This window comes from Anopheles gambiae, chromosome 3, assembly GCF_943734735.2.
Source record: "Anopheles gambiae chromosome 3, idAnoGambNW_F1_1, whole genome shotgun sequence".
Classification (NCBI taxonomy): Eukaryota; Metazoa; Arthropoda; class Insecta; order Diptera; family Culicidae; genus Anopheles; species Anopheles gambiae.
The window spans coordinates 14,132,282-14,156,622 of record NC_064602.1 but is presented as its reverse complement, the minus strand read 5'-3'; the positions used below and the strand labels follow the sequence as shown (position 1 = coordinate 14,156,622).

General features: G+C 41.8%; 1 protein-coding gene across 13 annotated transcripts in view; it reads left to right on the top strand.

Moving 5' to 3' along the window:
* Positions 1-24,341, top strand: part of LOC1275507 (semaphorin-1A) — a 218,980-nt gene that overhangs the window by 132,272 nt on the left and 62,367 nt on the right. For all 13 annotated transcript variants that reach the window (XM_061662586.1, XM_061662588.1, XM_061662587.1 and 10 more), the window contains one exon: positions 22,145-22,247. In XM_061662586.1, the coding sequence (XP_061518570.1) occupies positions 22,145-22,247 (103 nt within the window). The remainder of the gene's footprint in view (positions 1-22,144; positions 22,248-24,341) is intronic.

The window sequence follows — 24,341 nt, the reverse complement described above, 5'->3', positions numbered from 1 at the left end:
CCACCTACCCGTGTGTCGGGTTTTGCCATCAAGCGTCAGCCGGCCTGTGTTATGTGTGGTGAAGAATTGTGGCGCATGCGCTATCGTAATCATACCCATTCGTACTGCTAGTGCGGCAAACGTGTCGAATTGTCATTGTGTTCTAAAAAAAATAGAACGAGAATGCTTTTGGTGCATTTCGTCGCCGGCAGAGGCACCTACACACACACACACACACACACACACACACACACACATTCTTTACCCCGTGTTGCCATCTCATCCGATTCTGCGGGCACTGTAACGCATTTTCGACTCCAGTCGTCAGTAAGACCCCCGGTAAGGATTGTCAAGGTTCGCCGAATCTTAAACGATTTGTCGTCATTTTCATGCCGCGAGCGCACATGCGACATGAAAGACTATGAGCCCGAGTTACCGCAACGATGCCGGGCTGCCTGCCTGTCTTTCTCTCTTCGTGGTGGAGGAGTCTCGGTAGCGGTTGGGATGAAATTGTGGCTGATGAAATAAAGAACGTTGAGAGGGGAGCAACAAATCTACCGGCAAATCCTTACGGCCGTGGTCCGTCTGAGTGCAGGCTGCTGGTGTGGGATGAGCATACGATGGAAAAGAAAGGAAGGGCCATCTTTGTGTGTGTTTCTGTTCAAGAAAAAAGGGGGAAAACATGAAGCCGGGAAAGGTTTTGCCTCAGGATAGCGAGCGCGCATGGAAAACTGGCGGCTGCAGCAGCCTGGAGGGCAATGGAGTAGGGGCGAAACAATGAGCTCCTACGGTGGTGTATACAGCGCACATAAACTTTTCCACAAATTATTCATGTGATTTGCAAGACAGCGCTCTGGTACAGTCCCGAGGCTCGAGTGAAAGTAGCGTTGCCCTGGGTGTGGTAGTGGTGGTTAAAGCCTCCTTGGGTGGTAGAGAGCTGAAAAAATATAGTTTTTGCGCGTGGCGGATGGGAAGAAACGCATATAGGTGGAAGGTGGGTGGGCTCTGCTCGCCCTAGCGCTGGTTTATCCTTTCGGGACACACTTCTTGAGCCAGGATGCCAGCACCAGCGATGTCTTATGGCGGGATTTAGGGCGGAAAGTAGTTGCATGGTTAATGGCGGTGATTCGTTGAAAGGGAAGGGGTGTTGGGCTGACTAAGCTCGATTCTTTTCCACCAACGCACGCGCCACCTGCCGGGGAGCAGAGCCGTTTCTCTTCGGCTAATCGCATAATTTAATGTAATGGTTTCATATGCGCCAACAACAACCTACCAATTTGCAAGAGGGATGAGTGTACGTGACGATACGTTTGATGATGTGTTATAAAATAGAGAAAAGCCGCTAAGAAGCTGGATAGTGTGTATGCATTTCACTTAGCTACGTTTACTATAGATAGAAAGATACCCAAGATAAAACGTAAAACACATTTTCAATTAATGTTTTTTGTGTGTTTTGTCATTACTTCTTATAATTATAAGTTCATTATAAGTCTCGAAAACCTGTATAGGCCGGCATGTCCGCGTAGGACGTTACGCCAAATAGAAGAAGTTATTACAGCGCTCCTTGACAAAGAGCAAATGAACAAGGAGCTTTCAAACATTAGTAGGTTTCGGTTTTCCGTTACCGGGGGCTTCTCCGATACTAGCCAGCTGTTTTATATTGAGTTTGACATTTGGCGGCTAAATCATGTCAACACTCAAAACACAAAACCAGACGCAGAAATAGCCTCAGATGTTCAGTCTAGATTATTTCAGCCTTACTATTATTGCCAGCGATAACTATTGTTATCAGTTGCCTTTTGTTTTGATTTTCAGTTTAGATTATTTCTGCCTCAAAGCTAGAATTAGATTCAAGTACCTGCTCGAAAAAATGTCAAAACAAAGTCGTGTTTTCATTTATTCCAAGGTGCATTAAAGATATCAGATGGTGGAATCTAGAATCAAAGTGTATGTAGACCAGGTGGTCTCATAGCCTGTTTTTTATAATCAAATTTGAACTTCCCTTTTGAACAGTACGGGTGAAAACTTTTGCTCTAACTGGCTTTGTATAGGCTTGACGCATACAAAAAAAAACATTCTTAAAATTTTCATTCAGAAGCAGAAGCGACAAAAATCAACCCTCTAAATACATACACCTTGGGACAAGCCCACCTGTATACTATACCTACTTGATAACTGCTCGAAAACTGCTGTACAATGCAAACAGCTGATAGGCTGTAATTTCAGCCTTCGATCTAAACACGGAAAGGGGCTCAATAATTAAAAAAAAAACTGTAGCCTAAGCAATTAAGTAAGTCCCAAACCTGTAATCCACATGACGTTACTTGTTAAGCTCAGTTGTATCCTTTAAATCAAAGTAAATGATGACATTGATTTTAAACAATAACTTTTAGTATCGTGTAAAATAATAGCTTCTTTCCTGCTCATGGAAATGAAATAGAAATGAAATTGCCCGAGCAAATTTGTTCATCATTATGACGTTCTAATCATTATGGTCAACTGTTTGATACCTTTTCCTATAAAAACGCATCTAACTGGTATATAAATAAGAGGAAAAGAAACGTTCTTGGCATGTAATTAAAATTTTCTCCGACAAAACTGTCGCAACGTCTATTAGAGAGGTCCTTGCTGTGACAGAAAATGCTCGCCCGCGCTTTCAGGAAGTGAATAATTACATTTCCGATACGTTCCACACTCGCACACATAGAGCACCGCAGGCATCACGGAACGGCCTATCAGAACGATGTCGATCGCAACGGGGACAAGAACAACGCGCTACACTACAACGTACCGCTCCAATGCTGAACGCTCAATCAATATTTCCACAGCAAATGGGCACCGGTATCTCCGGTCTCGTCTCCTCAGCCCTGCCCGATAATGAGATGCCTAAGTTTTGGCTTGTGCTGTGCGGCGGCTACGAAAGGAGCGTGATAGAAGAGGGGGCGACTTGTGTGAGAGGATTTTTTTGTGTGTGTTTGCTGGTTGTTGCTTTCTGCTTCTACCTCAACTGTCACTGGTTTTCTTCCCAGCATACGGGTATGTGTGCGCACGAGCGTGTGTGTCTCTGTGTGCTAGTTTCATCCCTTTTTCCACGGCGATGTTAATTACTTGTGGTAATTTTCCGTAATTACAGGCATTAATTTTGCTCCAACTAGTCAATGTTGACACGCCACCACCGCCACTGACTGCTGCCGCCATCGGGTGTGTGCGTTTGTGTGAGTGGGCTAGTGATAGGTCTTGGGAGTTTGAGTTTCGGGCACGCCCCAAAGGCATCGGATATCGGAAGCTGCCCTCACCGCAGGAAAACCCAGCCAGCAAATAGCAGGATGTGGCGGTTTTGGTGCGATGTATCATTTCGCTGGAACAAAGGTGCGCTCTGGATGTGTGGGTTGGCCCCCCCTGGTGGTGGAAATTGGGCTCAAATATCCGCTCGCACACGAAAAGCTTCCATCATTTTCCCGAGGCAGCGAGGTAGATCGGTTGTAACGTGTGTGTGTGTGGGGCTGTGTTTGTCGTATCTGTGTGATATGGGTAAAAGAACGGATGGACGGCTTTACCTTTCTTCCCAGGATAGTTGAAGTAGCTCGTGATGGAGTGATCTGATTAAATTAGCTGCCTGCAAGAGCTAATCAAGCAGTTCCAGGCGCGCTAAGACGCTGGCGGTTGGCTCTCGGCTCTCCGGTCTGGTCGCGGCAGTAGTGGCGCCAAGAGGAGCAGCCAGGACGTTGCGGTAACTGGAGCCTGCTTTCATGCGTAAAATGTATGAACCTGCCAGGAATAAATAATTTGCTCCCGACGCTTTATGCGGGATTGCTTCCTCTGGGTGGGGGGAATTAGGGGTGGAGCGGTGTGAAAGAATACCTTTCCTTGATTGCGTAGCGATGGTGGTGGTGTTGGGTGATTGGATGCAGATACGGCGGGTTTTTTGGAGGGCACAAAACCTTATCGCACATGATGACCCAATTACTTGCTAAATAGAGTGCTCGTCAACAAGCCGACGACTTACACTAATTAAAAACCGTGTTTTAGGGAGCGTCAGCTGCAGTTTGGGGTAAAGTAAAGTATGGGCAAATAGAGGAACTGTAATGGAACATAACTGTGAGTTATAATTCAGGGGTATATAATTGCTTTCAAGGTGCTGGAAAGATGTTAAATGAAACAACGAAAATAGTTTTGTGAAATAATTTCTGCGATAGTGCCGCAAAAATAATATAAATAGAAGAGGATCGGGTATATTTAAATATTCCTCTTCCGGTACGGCTTTGCAATAGAAGGCAACAATAAGCTTGAATTCTCACAGTTAAAACCTAATGCTTTCTTCCTTTTCTTTTCATACGGATGGCCCGAAAATTCATCCAATTGTGGAACTTTTTATTAATTGATTACAGCTCACCAGAAGCATCATACCATACAACTTTAATTGATTGATTTTAAAATATCAATGACCGTGGCTCGTTTGAGAAGATCACACTTTTTTAGACTTTTTTTGTGTGTTATGATTATGCGGTTTAGTTTATTTACACTTTAGTAACAAAAAAGTAATCACCAATTGCTCATCTAGTTCTTTTTTGGGAGACAAATCTTCTTTTTTAACAACTCCGTTAGTTTTACAATTTGTGATAAATACATTAAATAGTCTGTAATGTTTGTGAACAGCCACTCATTAGAAGTAAACATTATGTGAAAATCAGTCAAAGTCAACCCCAAACACTAACCAATTCGGCTCTAAAGCATCAATTTTAGACTTTGCGCTTAAATTTTTGACTCTAACGCACCTATTTTTGTCTGTAAGTCACCAATGTTTGACTCTTGTAGGAATCATGGTAATTTTACAAGGTATTTGAGCAGATTTTAGACAGTTGTGATTTAACATCACATGAACAATACAAACGCCATTTTATTTGATTGTTTTTTTGAGATTTTTTTTAAATAAATTGCATTAATTCTAAAACCTTTGATAATACCTGAAAATGTTTTCCAACTTGTTCACTTCCAAACTCGACATTTTCAAAATTTCTAGTAATTATTATCTATTTATCCTGATTTCAATAATTTTGGAACACACAGCTTGGTATTTTGAAAAAAATAAAACAATTGATTCACAGTCAACATTTGGAGCCTTAGAGGCAAAAATTGATGCCTCAGAGGCACAAATTGTGACACGCTGTCAAAAAGTGATGCCTTTGAGACAAACATTGATGAATTATAGGCAAAATTTAGCGGGCAACGACAGTAATTCAAATTAACAAATCAAATAAAATAGGTCCATGTTGTTACCAAATTAATATTATGCTTTATTGCTGGTACCAAGCGTTTAGCATATAATCCTTTCAGATATTTTGCACATTCATGCACAGAGTTCCGTTCACGGATGGGATACTAAACCACTCTCCCTGAGGAGGGATCCACTACCAACCACATATCCTCTGTTCGATCATTAATTTGTACCCGGAGCACTCGCGGTCGATCTTCCGGCTGATGGAAGTTGCTGCTGCTGGATCGATTTTGCATTTTCCGTCGAACCCAGCCCACCATTGGGAACGCCACACACACCCACATACACCCACATAAATAACGATGCACCGGACCCGTTGACCCCGGAATGGTTCTCGATTTCATTTCATCATCGCCCGAATGCCTGTTGTTCTTTGAATGGAGCGGTTGTCTCTAATTGCATTGCCAGTTGCATACACGGTCTAAGGGTGTGTGTTTCGCCATACACATCCTCCGAGCGTGGCCGAGCGTGAGGGGTATAGAAAGCAGCAGCACCAGCAAGGAAGCAAACTGACCGATGCGGTTGCATCCTTCTTGTCAATGCACGAAACACGCAATCCCGGGACCCGATAATCACACGGCTGAAACCAATAAAGCACTCAAATTGCATTTCACCGGACCGGAGGAGGTTTCTGGAGCAGGATGAAATGAAATTATGCAACAATTCAATTGCGCAACTGGATGGGTGGTGCGTGCATGTGTGAGTGCGTTGCGTGTATGCTGTGTTGGAACTATTGGCATTGTGGGTGTAGAACAATCTGCATACAGTCTGTGCCGTGTTCCACCCGGTTGCGTGCCGGCCAGCTCGCTTAGAATGCTAGAAAATAGGTCACAGAGGTCAATGGGAAGGAGAGAAGGGGGGGGGGGGGGGGGCACGTGTGCTGCTAGCAGTAGCGTTTGCATATTGGCTGTCGTATCGAATCCTTTCATGTTTCAATTCGATTGATTTCCATCTCTTTCCTCTCTCAGATCAGCTCTCTCTATCTTTCCTGAAGGGGAGTGAGTGAGTGAGAGGCTGTGGGAAAAAAACGACAAAACACGAGGGTGGAAAACATCTTTTCCATCCAGAATGCAACAGTACCCGGAGATATCAATCAAACCGACAATCAAACTGGATTCTAAACGGGGCAAATGCTCACTCTTTAGTCTTCCGGATGGTGTACGCGTGTGTATGTCCGTTCGGTATTGTGTGCTATCCCCGGGAGGATCGCTGGTAGGACATATGGCCTACTGGACGGGAGGGCTAGCGAGACCAGAGCGCAATGTCTGCGAACAGACGGCGTCCACGGGCCTGCCCATGCCCTAATGCAGAGCCAATGGCATACGATTCTATCTTCACCATTAACATGAGAGGGACAGAGCTTATACCTCGAACGTACCCGAAAGGTATGCATGCTTCACTCATCAGGATCTAAAGGCAAGGACAAGGCAAAAGAGAGGGGCCCTTCACGATTCTAGTCAGTTTTTTGTATGGAGTTTGACAGTTGGAGGCTGAAATCATGTAAACACTCCATACAAAACCACACATAAAACTAGCCTGCAATTTTCAGTCTAGATTTCTCAAGGCTCAAAGCTAGAATTAGATTCGAGTACCTGCTCGAAAAATGGCAAAACAAGGTGGTGTTTACATTTGTCCCAAGGTGCATTAAAGAGATCAGGTGATGGAATCCAGAATCAAAGTGTATATAGTCCTGGTGGTCTTTTTATAACCAAATTTGAATATCACTTTTTGACAGGATGGGTGAAATTTTTTGTTCAAACAACCCTTCTGCAGGCTTGACGAATACACAAAACACTCCTAAAATCTTCATTCAGAAGCAGAAGCGATAAAAATCAGCCTTCTAAATACATACACCTTGGGATAAGCCCACCTGTGTATTATACCCACTTAGATAGCTGCTCGAAAACTGCTATACAATGAAAACAGCTGACAGGCTGAAATTTCAGCCCAAGGTGTATGGATATTAGGAGGTGAAGTGCTTCAGAGCAAATTGACATTTCACGACTTGACATAACAATACTGGGGGCTCCGGTATTAAAATCGGGGAGGGCTGGAGGGGGGTATAGAAAATTGTATGCGATTTGACATAACAATACTCAATGATGGCGCCCGGAAAACGCGCTAACAATTCACCTCCTTAATAAACACACCTTGTTTCAGCCTACGAACTGAAAACAGAAAGGGCCCCAGACACAGAAAAATTTCCTCACGGCTACACATGTCCTTTTGATGCGTTGTCTATGCGTCTCGCTCGGTATCACAGCGGCATACGGCAGGTAAGCAGTACAAATGCTGCTACCTGATACGCACACATGTTTATTGAACACAACTATTCGGTTCGGCTCGGTAAACTTCACGAGGACGCTGGAACAAAAGGGCGCAGACTTTTTCATGATTTTGTATGACTTCGGCTTTTTTTGGACCATACGTCTAGGCGCAGGCAATGAAAGTAAAAAAGGTAGTTCTAACAAGAACGCGTCGGTTGAATTTGGGTTCGCTCGGGGGAGAAAATATACATTCGCTTCCATGATGGAGATGATTTTTTAGCTGGGCAACTGTCATGTTCAATTTCAAATGCCAATATATAAGATGTAGGCTGTATTGTAGTGGTGTGCCGATTGATTCGGCACCGTGCGTTCAATTCTCATGGAACAATTAGTGACTTGGTCCAGATGATAAGATTGAAATAGTTATTTCTTGTCAATTGAATTTAAAAAAAAACTTACTATCATAAATGTATGATTATTGAAATCATTGGTTTGGACTAAAGAACTCCAATCACTGCAAGAAACTGTCAAAAATTTCTAATCAAATCCTATAATTAAATACAAAAAAAAAACATAGGTATGATTCAAATGCTCATGTGAAATTTTCTGAAGTAAAATAAACATCTATAATTTTCGGAACTCAATATGGCAGCCTTTTAACTGTCATCTGCCTAAGGAATGCCCTTAATTGTGATGATTTTGTAACCGTTTTAATTTTTCTATGCTATAGGTTCATTTTCTGTTTGTTGTTCAAATGCTTAAAATTTTTACTTGTTAGTGGAACGATATTCCAGGTTCCATCCGTTTGACAGTAACGGTCTGCCATATACGATTGTGCAACATTTATGTTAAAGAAAAGATGCATTTAAAAAAAGCTCGATTTTTCTTTTTGCGTTTGAAATGAGTTTATAGTTCTTTTTTATTAAACTGAAAAAACAATCCAAACGATTTTTAACTTTTCTTCGCACATTATCGTAAAATTCTCCATAATTGACATACTCCATACTATAATAGGGTCGAATCAACACTACACTCGATTACTTTTAACTCTTGTATGTGCTGGCCCAATCCGAAAGGATGCGTTGATTTGCTCAAAACATTATGTTAAATCTTTTGAAGTTGTTAAACTAGTTTTTGAAGTTACTGCTCTCGTTCTCAAATTTGAGTGTTAGATTTTAGTTTGTACTAATGTTGCTTTATTCAGCATAGTACAATTGTTGTATGTTATTGTGGTAAATATTCTTCTTCTACTTGATATTCCTTAAGGCACCATTTCCAATAAATTATATTGCCAACAAACGGCCGTGATACATCACTGTAAAAGCAAACCCAATACCTTGGAACATGTTCATTCCGCTCACTGTGTTTAACCGACCATTATTATATAGAAAATCCCTTCTATAAATAAATCCCTTCTTACACCGAAAACAACCGACAGTGTGGGCTGTGTCTATATAACTAGTTCCGTTCAGGGAATCGCTTTCCGGCTCACTTGATGCATAGGGGTAATTAATGTAATTTCATAACACACTGCCACCATTGCATAGGGGTGTAGAATTTAGCCGTTTTTTGGATTAAAAAACACACATAACTAGCTGTTAAACTTCCGGCCCAAGAATTGGAACATTTGTTTGAAAATATCAACGAAGCGATCTTTCCCGCCAGCAAAAGTGCTGCTAAAGAAGACCGCAATGCGTAACTGAACAGATGGCACTCGGGGGAAGATTTTCCCAGCTAAGCGCACGCCGCTGCCGAAGTAACAATGTCGACCGATATTGCCGTCGTTTTGTCATTGAAATTGCAAAACCAACCGACGCGCAAAAGCGCGTTGAAAAAAGGATGTGTATTTTATGTATTTCCTTTCCAAGGATTTCATCGTCCTTGCACCCATTGCTTCACGGGGGGGGGGGGGGGGGGGGGGGGCTGTTTTATTTTATTCTTCCTTGCCTTTTACTATCCACTGATTACATGTTTTGTATACATTCTGTTTCACTTATTTTTTTCCTCTCCGCTTCGTCCTGGCTTTCTAAGGATAATCCTTGCTTTTGGTTAGTGTTTGCCCATCGCGAATCACTGAAACTCGCGCATTCCGGTTAGACGGGTTAACGTATTTTCTCCTTTTTTCTACCCTCAAACAGGGATCGTTTGAGCGAATTCACTAGTTGTGCGGTATTTCGAGTGGTTAGAAACTCTTTACTAAAGTCTGGCGAGTGTAGTGACTTTTCCCCGACTAATCCCATTTCGGGTACGGTACGTGGCACACTCTTTACTACGGGCTTGAATGGAACTTTTTGCTCAACTAACCTCGCTAGTGTGTGATGCTGGCAGAAAAGACCTCAAATGACAAAAAAATGAACAAAAAAAAAGTCCCCAAAAAGTTAAAATCAAATGCCAAAAGAATTGTCAGCTGCAAACGTCCTGCGTTCGGTCGGTGTAGCAGCGATGGAAGTTACTTTTGGTTTGTTCTGCGCTTGGACGACCTCTCTCACGCCACCTCCCCATTCAAAAACTGTTCCAGTGAAGGAGGGAAAAGTTTTGACTAGCGACACAAACCTAGTGTGTTTCGTTGACCGTTGTTTCCCATGCGCTCCGCTCCAATGCCCGCACCCGAGACTACTTGTCATCACTTCACGATGACGATGGTTTGTGCAAACAAATGACATGGCCGGGGAAAGGGCAAAGGTGTGGTGTGTGGTGGTACATGATCATCCGGGAAATTGCGTGGAAAAGAAACAGTGGCCGCAAAACACGACAAACCCATAAATGTACGAGAGTAACACCTTGTGCATGTTCTCTCCCTCTCTCCCTGGCTCTGTCTGGCAGCGAATAGCGCGCTCTGTATGCTTTACACCCAAATTGGTCCTCCCGGGGTGTGCAACGTTCTAATCAATTACGGCCGGAATTAGAAAGTGGCAGAACATTTTTGTTTGCAGCAGCTAACGCAGTCCTGCGGGCGAAAAACAGACGGTACAGTACGCCCGAGCGAAGGGTTCGAGTTTACTGTTACCCCTCGGGGTTGATACGCATTTTCGCCCCCTTTCGCATGTTTAAACCCGGACAGAGGCCATTCACCCTTCAGCGCACAGTGCGTGTGGTGACTGTGTGCGTAGATGGCGTCCCCTATGGTTTTTGAGCATCTTGGACAAGCAATTTACATGCACATGAATCATGAATATGCGTCCGTATGCGTGCTGTTTTTTTTTTTTTACTAAAATGGATCTGAGATTCAGTTTACGATTGTTTGTCGAGTTAGCAATCCATTACGACAAATTGATTGTCTAAGTATGGTGCGATGTTTGTAGGACAGTTTATTTATTTGTTTCTTTGTATAGTGTTAAATTCTTAATCAGAAAAGCAAAATTCATTCATGAAGCCTGAATAAACAGGGTTTTTATTTGTTTTCGCAAGCGTAGCAACGGTTAACGCAACTACAGCATTTATCATGACAAGCGCATCAGTTGTTTTCGGAACGTCATCATGCTTACAGGGTTTCACACTTTATCTCAAGACCACGAGTCCCCTTCCCGAATCTGTCTTAGCCAAAGCCAAGACTGCGGTATGATGCTTGAAAACGTTGATGATACCTGAATTCATCGGATGCAATGCTGAATCTGCGGCACATTTGTCGAACACACTGGACCGCGCCGAGGACATGCGGTCGAATATTTTTTTACACGGATAACCTTTATGTACATCAGTATATTAGAAACACTCAATTATCCTTTTCGTTTTTTTACCAAAAAAGATTATTTAAACAGCTCAAACTACTTTCTTAACACTTGTAAATATTTTCAACGTTTTCAAGCATCATACCGCAGTCTTGGCTTTGGCTAAGACAGATTCGGGAAGGGGTCCCGCGGTCTTGAGCTAAAGTGTGAAACCCTGTAAGACAACCTTCGCATTTGATGTCACAAGCGCGATACACAATATCACAAAGGGTTTTGCGGCTTGAAGCAATCATTTAACCAGCGCCTATACACGTTTCCAAAGTAATGCACACATTGCTAAATTGAAAGTACAGGGTTAGGGCAAGTGTTCGTTACCTTGAAATTGTGAATTTACTTGAAAAAGTATTTTGGAATTTTGTCTCTAAAACTCGTAAACAATCAAATTTTCCTGCTGTGAATTGACCTGCATCCGTTTAAACACAGCTAGTTCAATACTTGATTGAATCTGCAACATTGGAATTGTGATATTGTGTACCGCACTTGTGATATCAAGTGCGAAGGTTGTCTTAAGTATGATGACGTTCTGAAAACAACTGATGCACTTGTCCTTTCAAATGTTGCAGTTGCGTTCAATGTTGCTACGCTTGTGAAATTAATTGAAAACCCCTGTAATGTTTGATCATTATGTTGGAAGACGCATAAGTTTTACTTTTGCATGGTAGTAATGATATACTGGATTTAGCAAGAGCTGTGTAGTTATCATTACTATTGTTTAAATTAAAATTTTGAGCCAATTAGCCAATTGCATTGTTTGTGTTTTATTTACTTCAAAACTCAATGATAATCTGAATGATATGGTGTGTATTTTAAGAAAATTAAAACAAATGATTTCATGAATTTCATGCCGTTGCCGCGAATGTTTGTCTGAACATCACTGTTGCTTATCAACGTATGGTGTTTGAATTGTGGCGAAATCAGTGAGCGAGATAGGTAATACAAGGAGCTATGGCGAATTAGGTGAATTAGTTAGATTAGGTCACATTCATTACAAAGCGATTGACGGGCGTTATGTGTAACGCTAGATAAGTGTGTAACGGTCGCCATCGGATTTGCGCGAGCTTTTTTAAACGGGCTTGAACCTGCGAATAAGTCTAATTTGATTAAGCTTGTCTTAACTGTACTAGAAAGAATTTTTAGAACTAGAAGAAAGAAGAAGAACTGCAAATTTAAAATCTTACACAACGATTATTGAATGCAACTTCATAATGGGTAGTAAGTTTTTGTCCCCTTATAACGGAAGTGCTCCGGCCTTATGAAGTAATACAGTATTAAGACATCGATTCAATTGAAATGCATTTAATTTTAGGTTTTATTTTTAATCTGAGGTAATAGTTTAAGAAATTGTGTTGTTTTAAATCGTTCTTGATTATAAATATTAACTGAAATAGGACAACTCAAACGTGCATTAGAGCTACTCTTTTGAGCACACCCTTATCTTGTAGCTCTTGAGCACACCTTTGAGCTCTTATCTTTCCGGAATTTGATAGCTGAAACACTGTGTGTGATGATAAATTTCATATAGAAATGCGTTACTCTTGAACCAGTAGTATTCTAACACATTCCGACAAGACTTTAACTTAGACCGCCAATGTATGTCGTCCTGTGGCTAAACTCCAGAGACAGATTCCAGTTGGAATGCTCCAACGAGCAATGATGGTTGGTCAGCACAATGCTTTGTGTAGCACTTGCACTCCCCCCAAACAATGTTGTGTTGTTTATGCACTGCACTTTAATACAATCGACCCTCCCGCCAAAGGAAGCTTTCTAAACGTCTCTTCTTTCCGGTTTAAAGTGCATTGTCGCCCCTGTATCGCCTGCACTACAATCATCACAACCTTCCGTACACTTTACCGTCCCGAGCACGATGAATGCAGCCGGTGATGAATATTTTAAACCCGTTAATCCCACGCGGCGGTCAACGTCAGCGACAAATCCTCCGATTGCAAACTCCGTTTATCTGTCTGCGGGGCGGGAATGAAGCAGGGCAGACGATCCTGGGCGGATTCCACCCGGACGCAATGATCATTCGACCATTAGTAACGAGCAAACGAGACAGCCGGCCCGGGTCCCCGGGAGACCTGTCACGGCACTGTCAGGACATAATCATCAGTTTTATCTCTTATTCAAGCCGCTCCGAGGGATTTCCGTTTGCTTTTTTCTGTTCTGTTGTTGTTGTTGTTGTTGTTGTTGTTGTTGGGATGAGAGCTAGAAAGGGGGAATAAATATACAGTGGTGCGACGTGCTGGCTGAGCGAGTACCGTGTGCTAACCTCTGCCAACCTGGGACGACGACCCCACGGGTAGCCCATAATCATAATCATCATCGCGCGTTTGCGAACGCATTGTCTGCGAGGCGGCGTCCAGGTTCCTGTCAGCTTCCGGCGTCCTTTTATATGTGTGTGTGTGTCTGTTTGGGGATGGGGTGGGTTTTCCTTCCCTCGCTTTGGCTCGCTCACAGTCGCAATGGGATCTATTTACTTCCGGCGTGAAGCGTGCAGTGAAAACCTTCATCCGCGAGGTACGAATGTGTGCGCGTTTTGCCCATCGGCAGCAGCAGCATCAGCAGCATCATTATCATCACTTTCATCGCCGGCATTTGCACAAATGCTTGGTGGCCTGGGACCTGGGGGGGGCGTGTAGTGGGAAGCCCGCAGAGGAAGTGGACGGATGACAAGGGTCCGTGAGAAATGGTGGCAATTTTTAGGACCATTGTTTCGCAATGATTATGTTCGGGGTTTAATTAATTTTATTCAAATTTATTCGATTAGAATCTCTCTCGTGCTGTAGCGAGAAGCGCGACTAGCAGCAATGAGAGAAAAGCAATCGTGTGCCTTTCGTGGCATTTGTTTTTGCAGCGCCTCGGGAGGTGTCACCCAGCTGCTTCTTCGTTCTAGAATAGGGTGTGGCAGAGCAAGGATGCAAGGATTAACCAACTAAGTAGCTTAAAACGAATTTCTCCGGTTTGCTGCGCGGTCGTGTGACCCGTCAGCACATCTTTGAAGTTGTTGCTGCTTTTTCCTTTTCTCGTAGCCGGTTTCTTATCGGTTACTTACCCCTTCGTGCGTGTTGTGAAAGCAATTAATCCACGGTGCTATGGAGAAGACATCGCCGAGACTTGGCACGTGTCAATTTTCCAAAAAAGTGTGATATGCAATGATGAAGGTATGAAAATGAGTACAATAATTAAGACTAGTACGCGCAGAAGTAGGTCGACTAAATAGCTTTTATATTAATCAAAATACATCAGTAGAACATCTTCTTCTTCTTCTTTTTTCTTCTTTATTTTAATTAATCCATATATAGCAAGCGATAAGGTTCCTGAGAAATCACAAAAGCAGGTTGTGCAAAGGGAGACATAGGTTGAAAACCTATCCTGGTATAGGAGAGCGGTCGGCAAACTTTGCGACCGAAAAAGCCAAATGTAACCGTGTAGCCAAAAAATGTAGCGAGCTTGAATTGACCTATTGAAGCATTTGTAGGAAATGTGTTTGCCTCTTTTGGGGGTGGATTACGTTATCTTATCTAAATCCTGCCACCATCGTACGATTTCGGATATCAGAAACACGTATTAAAAGATTCAACACTAATGCGTGTATGTATCTACTCTGTATTCTTCAATTAATCGGTTGTATTACATCATCATTTATAATAATCACCCACTCTCCGGTAGACGCTTGTACACGGCGAGGGTATAAGAAATGCGTGATACCATTTAAACTATTCACTAAACTTTCTTGTGCGGAAGACGTTTAAAGTGGCTCCTCTGGTTTGTTGGCCCACTAGATTGCATTCACAGCAGACACATTTCGGCGCGGTTCGATCCATTGCCTCCCCCTCGTCCCGTGCCATCGCCCAGCAAGCGCTGCAGCTGGACGCTGACGAGGGTCTCCACGATGCAGCGCCAAATGAAGCGTATTATCTCGATCAGTCCTCCCAGATCGCATCCAATCAGATCCATCAGATCGATTATCGAGCGCAGAAGCGCCATGTTGGGGCCGGTCCCGGTGCGACGTTACTTCCTGCTGATTCTGTCGTTGATTGTGGTGGTGGTGGTGGTGGCGGTGGTGTTGGCGGCGTTGGTTGTGTCGTCACGATGTGACGTACTTGCTACTTTCGCTCTACCTCCTCTTGTCACCCGGGTGTGATTTCGTTGGTGGGATCGCTGCAGCACAGGCGGCGTACGTCGGGCGCAGTCAGCAATTTCGACCGGTCGTACACGTACACGGACTCGGATTCCCAATTCTGTGCAGGGATTAGAACGGACGGACACATTCGACAACACATATTAGTCACAGACGAACATTTACGCACCCATTTGCTTTCAAACAGTTTTCGCTGGCTCGTCGCGAGGTTGTTGGGGTTATTTTCTTCACTTTTTACCATGCTGTCAGTGAGCATTTTGGGCGATGGTACGATCGCGGAACATTGTTGGCCAGTTTGTTGAGATTCGTTTCACCCCCCCCCCCCCCCCCCCCCCCCCCCCCCCACTCTCGGCACTAGCGATTGGTGCAGGAATGAACACGTTTCACTGATGGCACGTCACGATGCTTACCTCCTGTTCCATGATCCGACTCGTCCAACCGCTTCGATATAACTGTCGAACCGAACTCTGTCGAACCAGCACCGAGCGGCTCAGGTGCTGCGCGATTCACTTGTACACAGACACAAAGGAAGGTTTGGTGACGGTGGTGTGCGCAAACCGGTTTGCGCATACAGTGAGGGACACATGTTTATAACAGTTGCTGTTGCTGGACAACCCAACAGTAGCCTGCGGAACATTTACCGCAGACTCTCTTTGTGCTGATCAACTATCTTTGCTTTAAAACAGGACCAAAGAAAAGCATCATTGTTGTAGGTTATAAGATTTTGGGATTCACTCTAAATTTATGGATTATACTTCCATTGACTGGCAATAATTGCATACGTGCTTTCAAATTGACATGTTTTTTGACAAAAAATAATCCAATTTTTCTTTACTTGTTGAAATATTGCGGCAATTTTTAGTGCCTCTAGAATCAGTGTGAAGCATGTTTTAGTGAATTTGTCCTACATTTACACCGTTTCCGTGCCCAAGTAAACAATGTTAGGCTGCTTTTGAACATTGTTCAACCAAAAGTTAACATTTGACGTCTAACTGAAATGCTGTTGTCTATCTGCACTTTGTTCAATCGTAAAGAAAAAGTAATACCCCTAACTTGATCGTTTGATCTGTTTTGAGTTTAGACTTTTGTTTGTGCATTAATTTACAAAAATAGTTGGAATTTATTGGTCAATAATTTATCCCAATATCTTAAAAATTAAAAATTGATTAATAAATTAGTTCAAAATAAATTCAAATGAAGTTCAAAGAAAATTAATTGCAACAAAATGATCACCGAAGAAACGATCCCGAAAAATATAAACGCACGTTAATATTGGGGAAAGAAAATGTTTAGTTGCGATTAAAGAATATTCAGAAGGGCATCAGTATTTAAGTTAGGCGTCAAATGTTTACTTATAGTTAAACAATGTTCAACAGCAGCTTAACATTGTTTATTTGGGCTCGAAAACGGTGTAATTATTGCGTTTTGAAGGATAGCATGATCAATGAAGATTAATTGGACTTTTTGTTTAATGTTTTAGACTAACATTATGAAACAATTTATTTCAAAAAAATTATAAAAATATAAAACAACACTTGATCTTGGTGCTGGTTGATTCGGATCTAATTTACTAAAATATCGGTTGGTACTTGTTTATAATTCGAAAATATGATATTCCATTTGGTAAATTTTAGCAGATCCTCAGTATAACAATTATTGCGAGGTTTGTTATGTGTTTTGTTTGTTTGTTATGTTTTTTGTTTGTTTGTTATGTTTTGTTATATCATGTACCTCTTATTTAGTAAGTTGTATTGCCTAGATTTTGTTTCCTGATAATTGCATTAAGAACTGTTTAAGAAATAGAATACATCGTGGAAGAATAAATAAAAAAAAATGAACAAAAAAGAGAATTTTTCTCCGTAAACTGATAATTGTCATGTTATATTGATTCTAAACCTTGTCTGGTTATAACTGAAATTGCCATTACCATGCCAGTGTTGCAATTATTGTCCGCACTGTACGCGAATGATTTCTCCTCAAGACAAAGACAGACCCCGCGAAGAAACCGATGAGTCATGCGTCTTGACCGGGAACAAAGTCACTTATACCTGTGCGCGCTCCTGTCCATGAACTTGCCTGCAATAACCTACACACATGCAGACACGCAGACACCAATCCCATTACAGATAAGTACTGTCCGACGTGTAAACTACCTTTTGGCGGTGGTTCCCCCTGGGTTGGAGGCTCGTAGCCCGACCGGCTGTCATCGATATGCTCCCATCAAGCCGAGCCTATGCGTGAGGTAATGTCACGGTAAGAACCGTGCGAAATATAATCGTTTGAGTGGATGCGTTTGTGTGTGTGAGAGGGAGAAGCGTTTGCCGGCCAGTTCCTCAAGATGGATGAAGCCGTTGCTTTCCCGTCCGTTCATCTTCTGCTTGCCAGAAGAATTTAGGTCAGTGACTTCAATGATTCATGTGGGGCTTTTTGGTAGTGGCACGTGTGTACTGTAATACTTTCCACAAACGACCTTGAGGGATGCTGTTCACCTGGTTGGTCCGATTTGTTTCCGCGGGTTTTTTTGTTTTGGCACTTGTATATTCTTGTATCGATGGCACAGGAGAATAAAAGTATATTTAGAGGCTCTATTATTATACAGGAATAATTGCAAGATTTAGCTTTGTATTCACTTTATTTGATATAAAATCGGCAAATGTAATATTAAATCACAAAAAAACGAATATAAATGAATACAATACAAGACTTCTATTGTTGTTAAAAAGAACATTTTTATGTTCAAGAATGTGTTTAGCGACGAGACGTTGTGATCTTGTTTAGGTGTTTGTTTCTCAAATAACCACCATTTTACACTTTAATCGTGGATTTCCCCTGCTCGGCATAATCTTCATCGACCAGTGGTTGGCAATTTAAATATTCCCCAGTATCATAGGGTCTCAATAGAGAAAGGAAATATTTAGTATTACATTCCTTTTCTTTGTATGTTTAGGTGATAGTATAATTACTGAGCCAGGATCATGTACCTAAAAATCACAAAATTTACTACTGTACAGAGATCATAATTCTGCACCCGTATTGCAAATCGTAATTTACTACACTCAGACACCAACTGCCGTGCGGTCGCCGATGCCATTAATTTGAGTAGCGTTTTCAATTACTCAAAGTGTCCATCATAAATCAGAAATGATACTGTACCGGCTTCCGACGAGCAGATAAGCCCTGCGTGTACACACTTGCACTGCGTTTCGCCACTGGAGCTGGTCGCCTTTGCCGTTCGATTCCTTCCGCTCTGGTTGTCCGGTGCGTACGTAAGAGGGGATTAATAATGGTTTTGACACGTTATATGCTCCCGGTTTCCCTGCAATTAGCTGTGCCGGGGAGGAGGACCCTCCTGTCCTCAAGATTGTGTTGAAATCCGTACTCTGGTTGGTTCGAATCTGGGGCCACCACAGTCTACTCTGTAGCTCCTATTACATCCTGTGCTGCTGCATTTGGCATGTATGCGTGGTGTCCATTCTTCGATCGATCACGATGGTATTATGGTCATTTTCCATGCAGTGCGTAGTGACACCATGGCACCTCGGATTGGCCGGTATGTCAGACACGATGGAGGAAATGAGCTGTACTTACCAGATAGTTGGTGTATGATGCGGATGTACAGGCACAGCACTGGGATAGTGTAGCACTGAAAGCTAACGTGTAGTTGGAAATGATTCGTAGAATTCTCGTTGCTTCTGTACAATCCGTCTGTTCCATATTTGAAAGTTTCATTGTCTATATGGCCATGTAAAGCCAAAGTCCTAATTCAGAGAAATTGAGCAGTTGGTATGTTATGGTGAGCGAGAACATATGGATTTGGAATTTTTTTTAAGCTTTCCGGATGTTAAAGCATACAGCAAGTTTCGCTCTGTTCTCGAAATGAAACATTTAGAATTTAGGCAATGAGAGTGGCTTTGTTGGTACGTTGGTAACTGAAGTTAATTACTCATAAGTTTGAACCATTGAGACGATGAAACCTTTTTCAAACGTTTTTAACACTTATGGACACTTATTTTTGTATCTTGGTTATTTGGGCTATGATTATCCTTATCCTTATTATTTTTGTCAAAATTATTGAAAGTGGTGTTAAACCTTTACATTCCGTTTGATGTTGATGATGTGCAGTATCAGTGGTTTATTGGAGAAGGTGCACCAACATCATCCGTCGTATTTGGTTAGTTATCTGTTGTCGATAGATGCCTGCCATTCTAGGATTATACCATACTGAAAATTCAAGATGATAGTGTAAACGAAACATCTCAGTTTAATTTAGGTGATTTGCAGTGCAAACATTTTCCCAATTCTAGTCATTTTCACTGGATGTAAGTAAATGGAATTGTAAGCAGAAGTAAATAAACTGAGCTGATTCATATTTAGCATCATGACTAAGTGCTCCAATCATTTTTTTTTTTGTTTGCGATAACGCTGCCCTTATCATCGTCGAAATGGTCAGACATACAGTCTGGGTCGACAGAAACCAAAAAAATAAAAAATAATTAAAAAAATATCACGTCACTTGTGTAAAAAAAAGTGAAATACGATACCTCCTTATCGCGTTACACATTTCATAACATTATTTAACAACCTGTATTATTTAAGCTGCGTTTATCTGCACCAAAATAAACAAAACCCGTTGACCAACTGCAAGGCTTATGGCATACAACTTTAATCGGGGCCGCTCTAACGAACTAATAAATTAAATACTTGAAGAAACATTTCTCAAAGGTAATTGCATGTAAATGATTAAATGGCTTCATGGTATGGACGTAGCTTTAAAAAGGGAGTGTTCTAACAAATGAGAAACATTTCGGCAGAAAATCGATTCCTATTGCGCAACATTGGCAATGCTTTAATCGGCGAGCAAAACATAAAAAAAAACTGTCACCTCCACCGAATATTTCAAGTTGAAATGTACTGTAATGGCAGTGAATAGAACTAGATCGACAAATTATTAAATTACGGCCCCGGATTTCATCAGGTGGAATGGAGTGTGACGCTCGTGAAGGTAGAGAAACAATCGAGCTGATTTCACGGGCCATTTGATTATGATTAAATTTTAGCCTTTAACTCTACATCAATTTGTTATGAAACAGGTGAGGACAGGGTTTAGAATTGAGTATTGAAGGGTTTTTAAATACTTTACTCAATTCTCAGAAAGCAACGATATCTGCGTATAGCACAAACGAAGCTTTTAACAGGGTGTCTAGTTTGTCTGAGCCAAGCCACAGATTCGTCTGAACCGGTTCAAAATTTATGTTTAACTATGGTTGCCACAAGGTTGCCAAAATTTATCATCCCGGAATGGAAATGAAAAATGAAAGTTCTACAAACACAACTATCTTGGCAACACTGGCAACACACCAATGCTTAAGCGGGAGCCGCCCTCTCTTTGTTGCCATTTCGGGTGAGCCTCAGCCGGGGGGACTGTTGTTTGCGGTGGTTTGCTTATTTTCTCCTTCAACATTGTACCACTAACCGTAACCACCACCATCCCCCCTTTCAGCGTGGGGCAAGTGGGGTGGAACTCTAGAGTTAATAAAACAAACATACCCGGACCGCTCGTTCGTTCGTCCGGATTTGACTGATAAATTACCGATCGTTTACCACTTTGAACGCTGTTTGCATTCTGTAATCGGTTAGTTTTGTGCGGGAGGCGGCGGGAATGTAACTGGCTACAAGGAAGGGGCCACCGGAAGTGTATTTGCTGGAGGTGACGACGGGAGCAAAGCGCCAGCGGAACTACGGGCAGAATCGATGTCAAAGATTTATCGCTTGTATATTCGCACACAAGCATACACTTGTGCTGCTAAAACGTTAGAACTGGTGAATAGACATGGTCTCTGCTTGGCGGGACGGCGTCGTCTCGGTTGTTGTGCTGTGGAATGCTTGTGGAAAAGCTTTTGCCGCCTCCATCGCCTCCACATTGCCTTTGATGTTCGAGTTTAAAAGCGTATTTTTGTATCTACATGTGTGTTAGTGTGCGTATATGTGTATGTCAATGGACAGGAAAACCGAACTATTCGTAGTCGTGTCCGCTTGTGCGCCGTTTCGTTTCGATTTCCATCAAACCAGAACGTCGAAAGGATGAAAATGGCATCGAACGAGATATGTTGCGTAACTATCGAGCGTTCGTTTCGCTACTACACAGTAGCTGTGCGGGATGAAAAATGTTTTTTGATGTTTTTTTTTTCGCCACGCTTGACCATGCGTGTCGTGATTGTTTTTACGTCGGTATGTTTTTCTCTAGTTTGGGCTTTCCTTTCTCGCCATCTTCCATTTTTCGTTCTAGCTTATGGTTTTGCAGACCTTTGGATGGGTTTTTGCATAGGAAGTGGTACTGATTGATGTTGTTCTAACAGACACTTTTTTTTCGTTGTTGATGGGAAAAGTAGGCCTCTTGTTCCTTTTGGATAGTTTGATGTTATAACATCATTTAAATTTGGGTTAAGCTGACTAGATACGTTTATGATGTGTTGGTGTAAATTGTTGATCTCGTTGAATCTTTTGCTCAATAATGAAAAACAAGTTTAACACATACATAAAAAAGGAAAATTGTTATTTTGAATAAGTTATTTAGCATAAACTTAATGTAGCTAGGAATGTGAGCAAAGGATACTCGTTTCTAATATGAAAACTGGTCAACTCTTTGGTTGGATTCCCATCACCAAACATTCATTCGATTCCAATCTCTACCAGAAAACTGTCAGTGAACGCTTATTTACGGCCTTTTTTCTTTCTCTCTCTCTTTCTATTACAGCCGACAAGGAGTACCTCCGGTTCCAGGGGAACGAATCGACGAACGACTTCTTCAAGCTGGTGCTGCGCGACCCGAACAGCAACAATCTGCTCGTCGGTGCACGGTGAGTGAGATAGGTTTTACGAGCGCATTATACATTCCACTTTCACCAGCACCGCGAGGTGCATCGGTCGAGCGCAATGGGGGGAAAGAATGGCGCATCACACACACACACACACGTATTTGATGATGCAAGGGGAGTTCTAATGGGATGCAAACGGAGTAGCCCAGCGTGTGGGCGCTATCGGCTTTCGTCGATCGAATCGAAACGGGGTACGATGTTCAATTTATGAGTTTGAAACCGCCGTTTAAGCTTAATCTCGTTCGGCGGTTGGGGTTTACGGTGAAACGATGAACGCCGAACCTTCGCCCTGTGCTGCTGAAGCTTCCTTTCGGTAGGGAGCAGTTCATTAACCTTTACGGGATTATATGGTTTTATATGTGCCATTTAGATAAATCACAATAGTTCATTACAGTTAAGCAGTTATGAAGTTTATGAAAACTAGCTCTTGAACGATTTGAAGTGAGTTTGTTTTGAGGTTGAAAATTATGTTTCAAAACAGAATTTATCGGTCCCTCTGTTTCTGCCTTTTATTATCGAAATATATCAAAATTTTACTATCGAATAATCGAAGCATCTCGACAGTTATTGAATGTTTTAAAGTCTTACGCTAAAGATTGGAATTCCATTACTACATCTTGCTATTGTAGGGTGACACCTTCCTGGCTTTTTATTGAATTGATTTTGCAATTCCATTTCCGCCCTCATTTGTTCCATCTTTTTAGCATGACAAGCTCTGTATTATAAGAACACTCATGTATGGATGGCCCTATGAGATTATGGTTGGGAGTTTTTTTTTGTTCTTTAGGAGCGAATTCAATTGACTTAACGAGTTGGATTCTGTGCAACGGTGATATGCATCCGCTACTTAGGCGAACGTTTCCGTTCAGAGATCGAGCCATCATCGTCGTGCTGATTGAAGCACGCACACTTTTCCCTCGCGCACTCCAACATAGTTACATGCCTCAGTGTTAAGGGGGTTCTTTTTTAAGTTATTGCCACTTCCACCATTCACAGGAGAATTTTCCACTATAATAATGCGATTTGCGTTCCGGGTTCCTCCGATTGTTTGCATACCCGATTGGTTGCTCTATCTCTTCTGTATTTGGTTCTTTTCTTTTGTGGAACAATTGTGAAAATGGAAGTGAGTTAAGTCCAAAAAGGATGACTTTTTACACTGGATGTTGAATAATGTGTTCGTTGATGTGGTGGTAATATTTTTCCGTGTGGTTTTTCACAGTTCTAACATAGTTATTCTGAAATATTAGTAAAATGAATATAAATTTAATTATATTTTTACAGAAAATGTTCAAAGAAATGATATAGGGGCCCTATACGATTCTAGGCAGATTATTTTATTTGGAGTTTGACAGTTGGAGGCTGAAATCATGTCAACACTCCATACAAAACCACTCACAAAAGTAGCCTGTGATTTTCAGCTTAGATTATTTTATTTAGCTTCAATGCTGGAATTCTTCTTTTTCTTCTTATTTGGTCGGTAGGATTTGAACTCCTATACTTTCGCATTCACAAATTGAGACCAGAATTAGATACGAGTACCTGCTCGACAAAAAATGGAAAACTGAGGTCGTGTTTTCATTTATCCTAACGTGCATTAAAGAGATCAAGTGGTGGAGTCCAGAATCAAAGAATATGTAGACCAGTTGGTCTCATAGCCTGTTTTTTTATAACCAAATTTGAACATCACTTTTTGACAGAAAGGGTGAAATCTTTTGCTCAAACAAGCTTTCTGGAGGTTTGACAAAAACACAAAACATCTTAAAATCTTCATTCAGAAGCAAAAGCTATAGAAATCAGCTTTCTAAATACACACACCTTGGGATAAGCCCATCTGAATATTATACCCACTTTGATAGCTGCAAGAAAACTACTATACAATGCAAATAGCTGTCAGGCTGAAATTTCAGTCTACGAACATTAAACGAAAAAGGGCCCATAACACGTTTTTATTTCTCATTTGTTATATAAATAATTGTTTGATATAAGACCCATTTATTCGCCATCTAAGTAAATCTATCTAAGATGCTCCATAGCATTATCAGGAATATGGCTTCTTTTCGATAGTAGTTTTGAAAT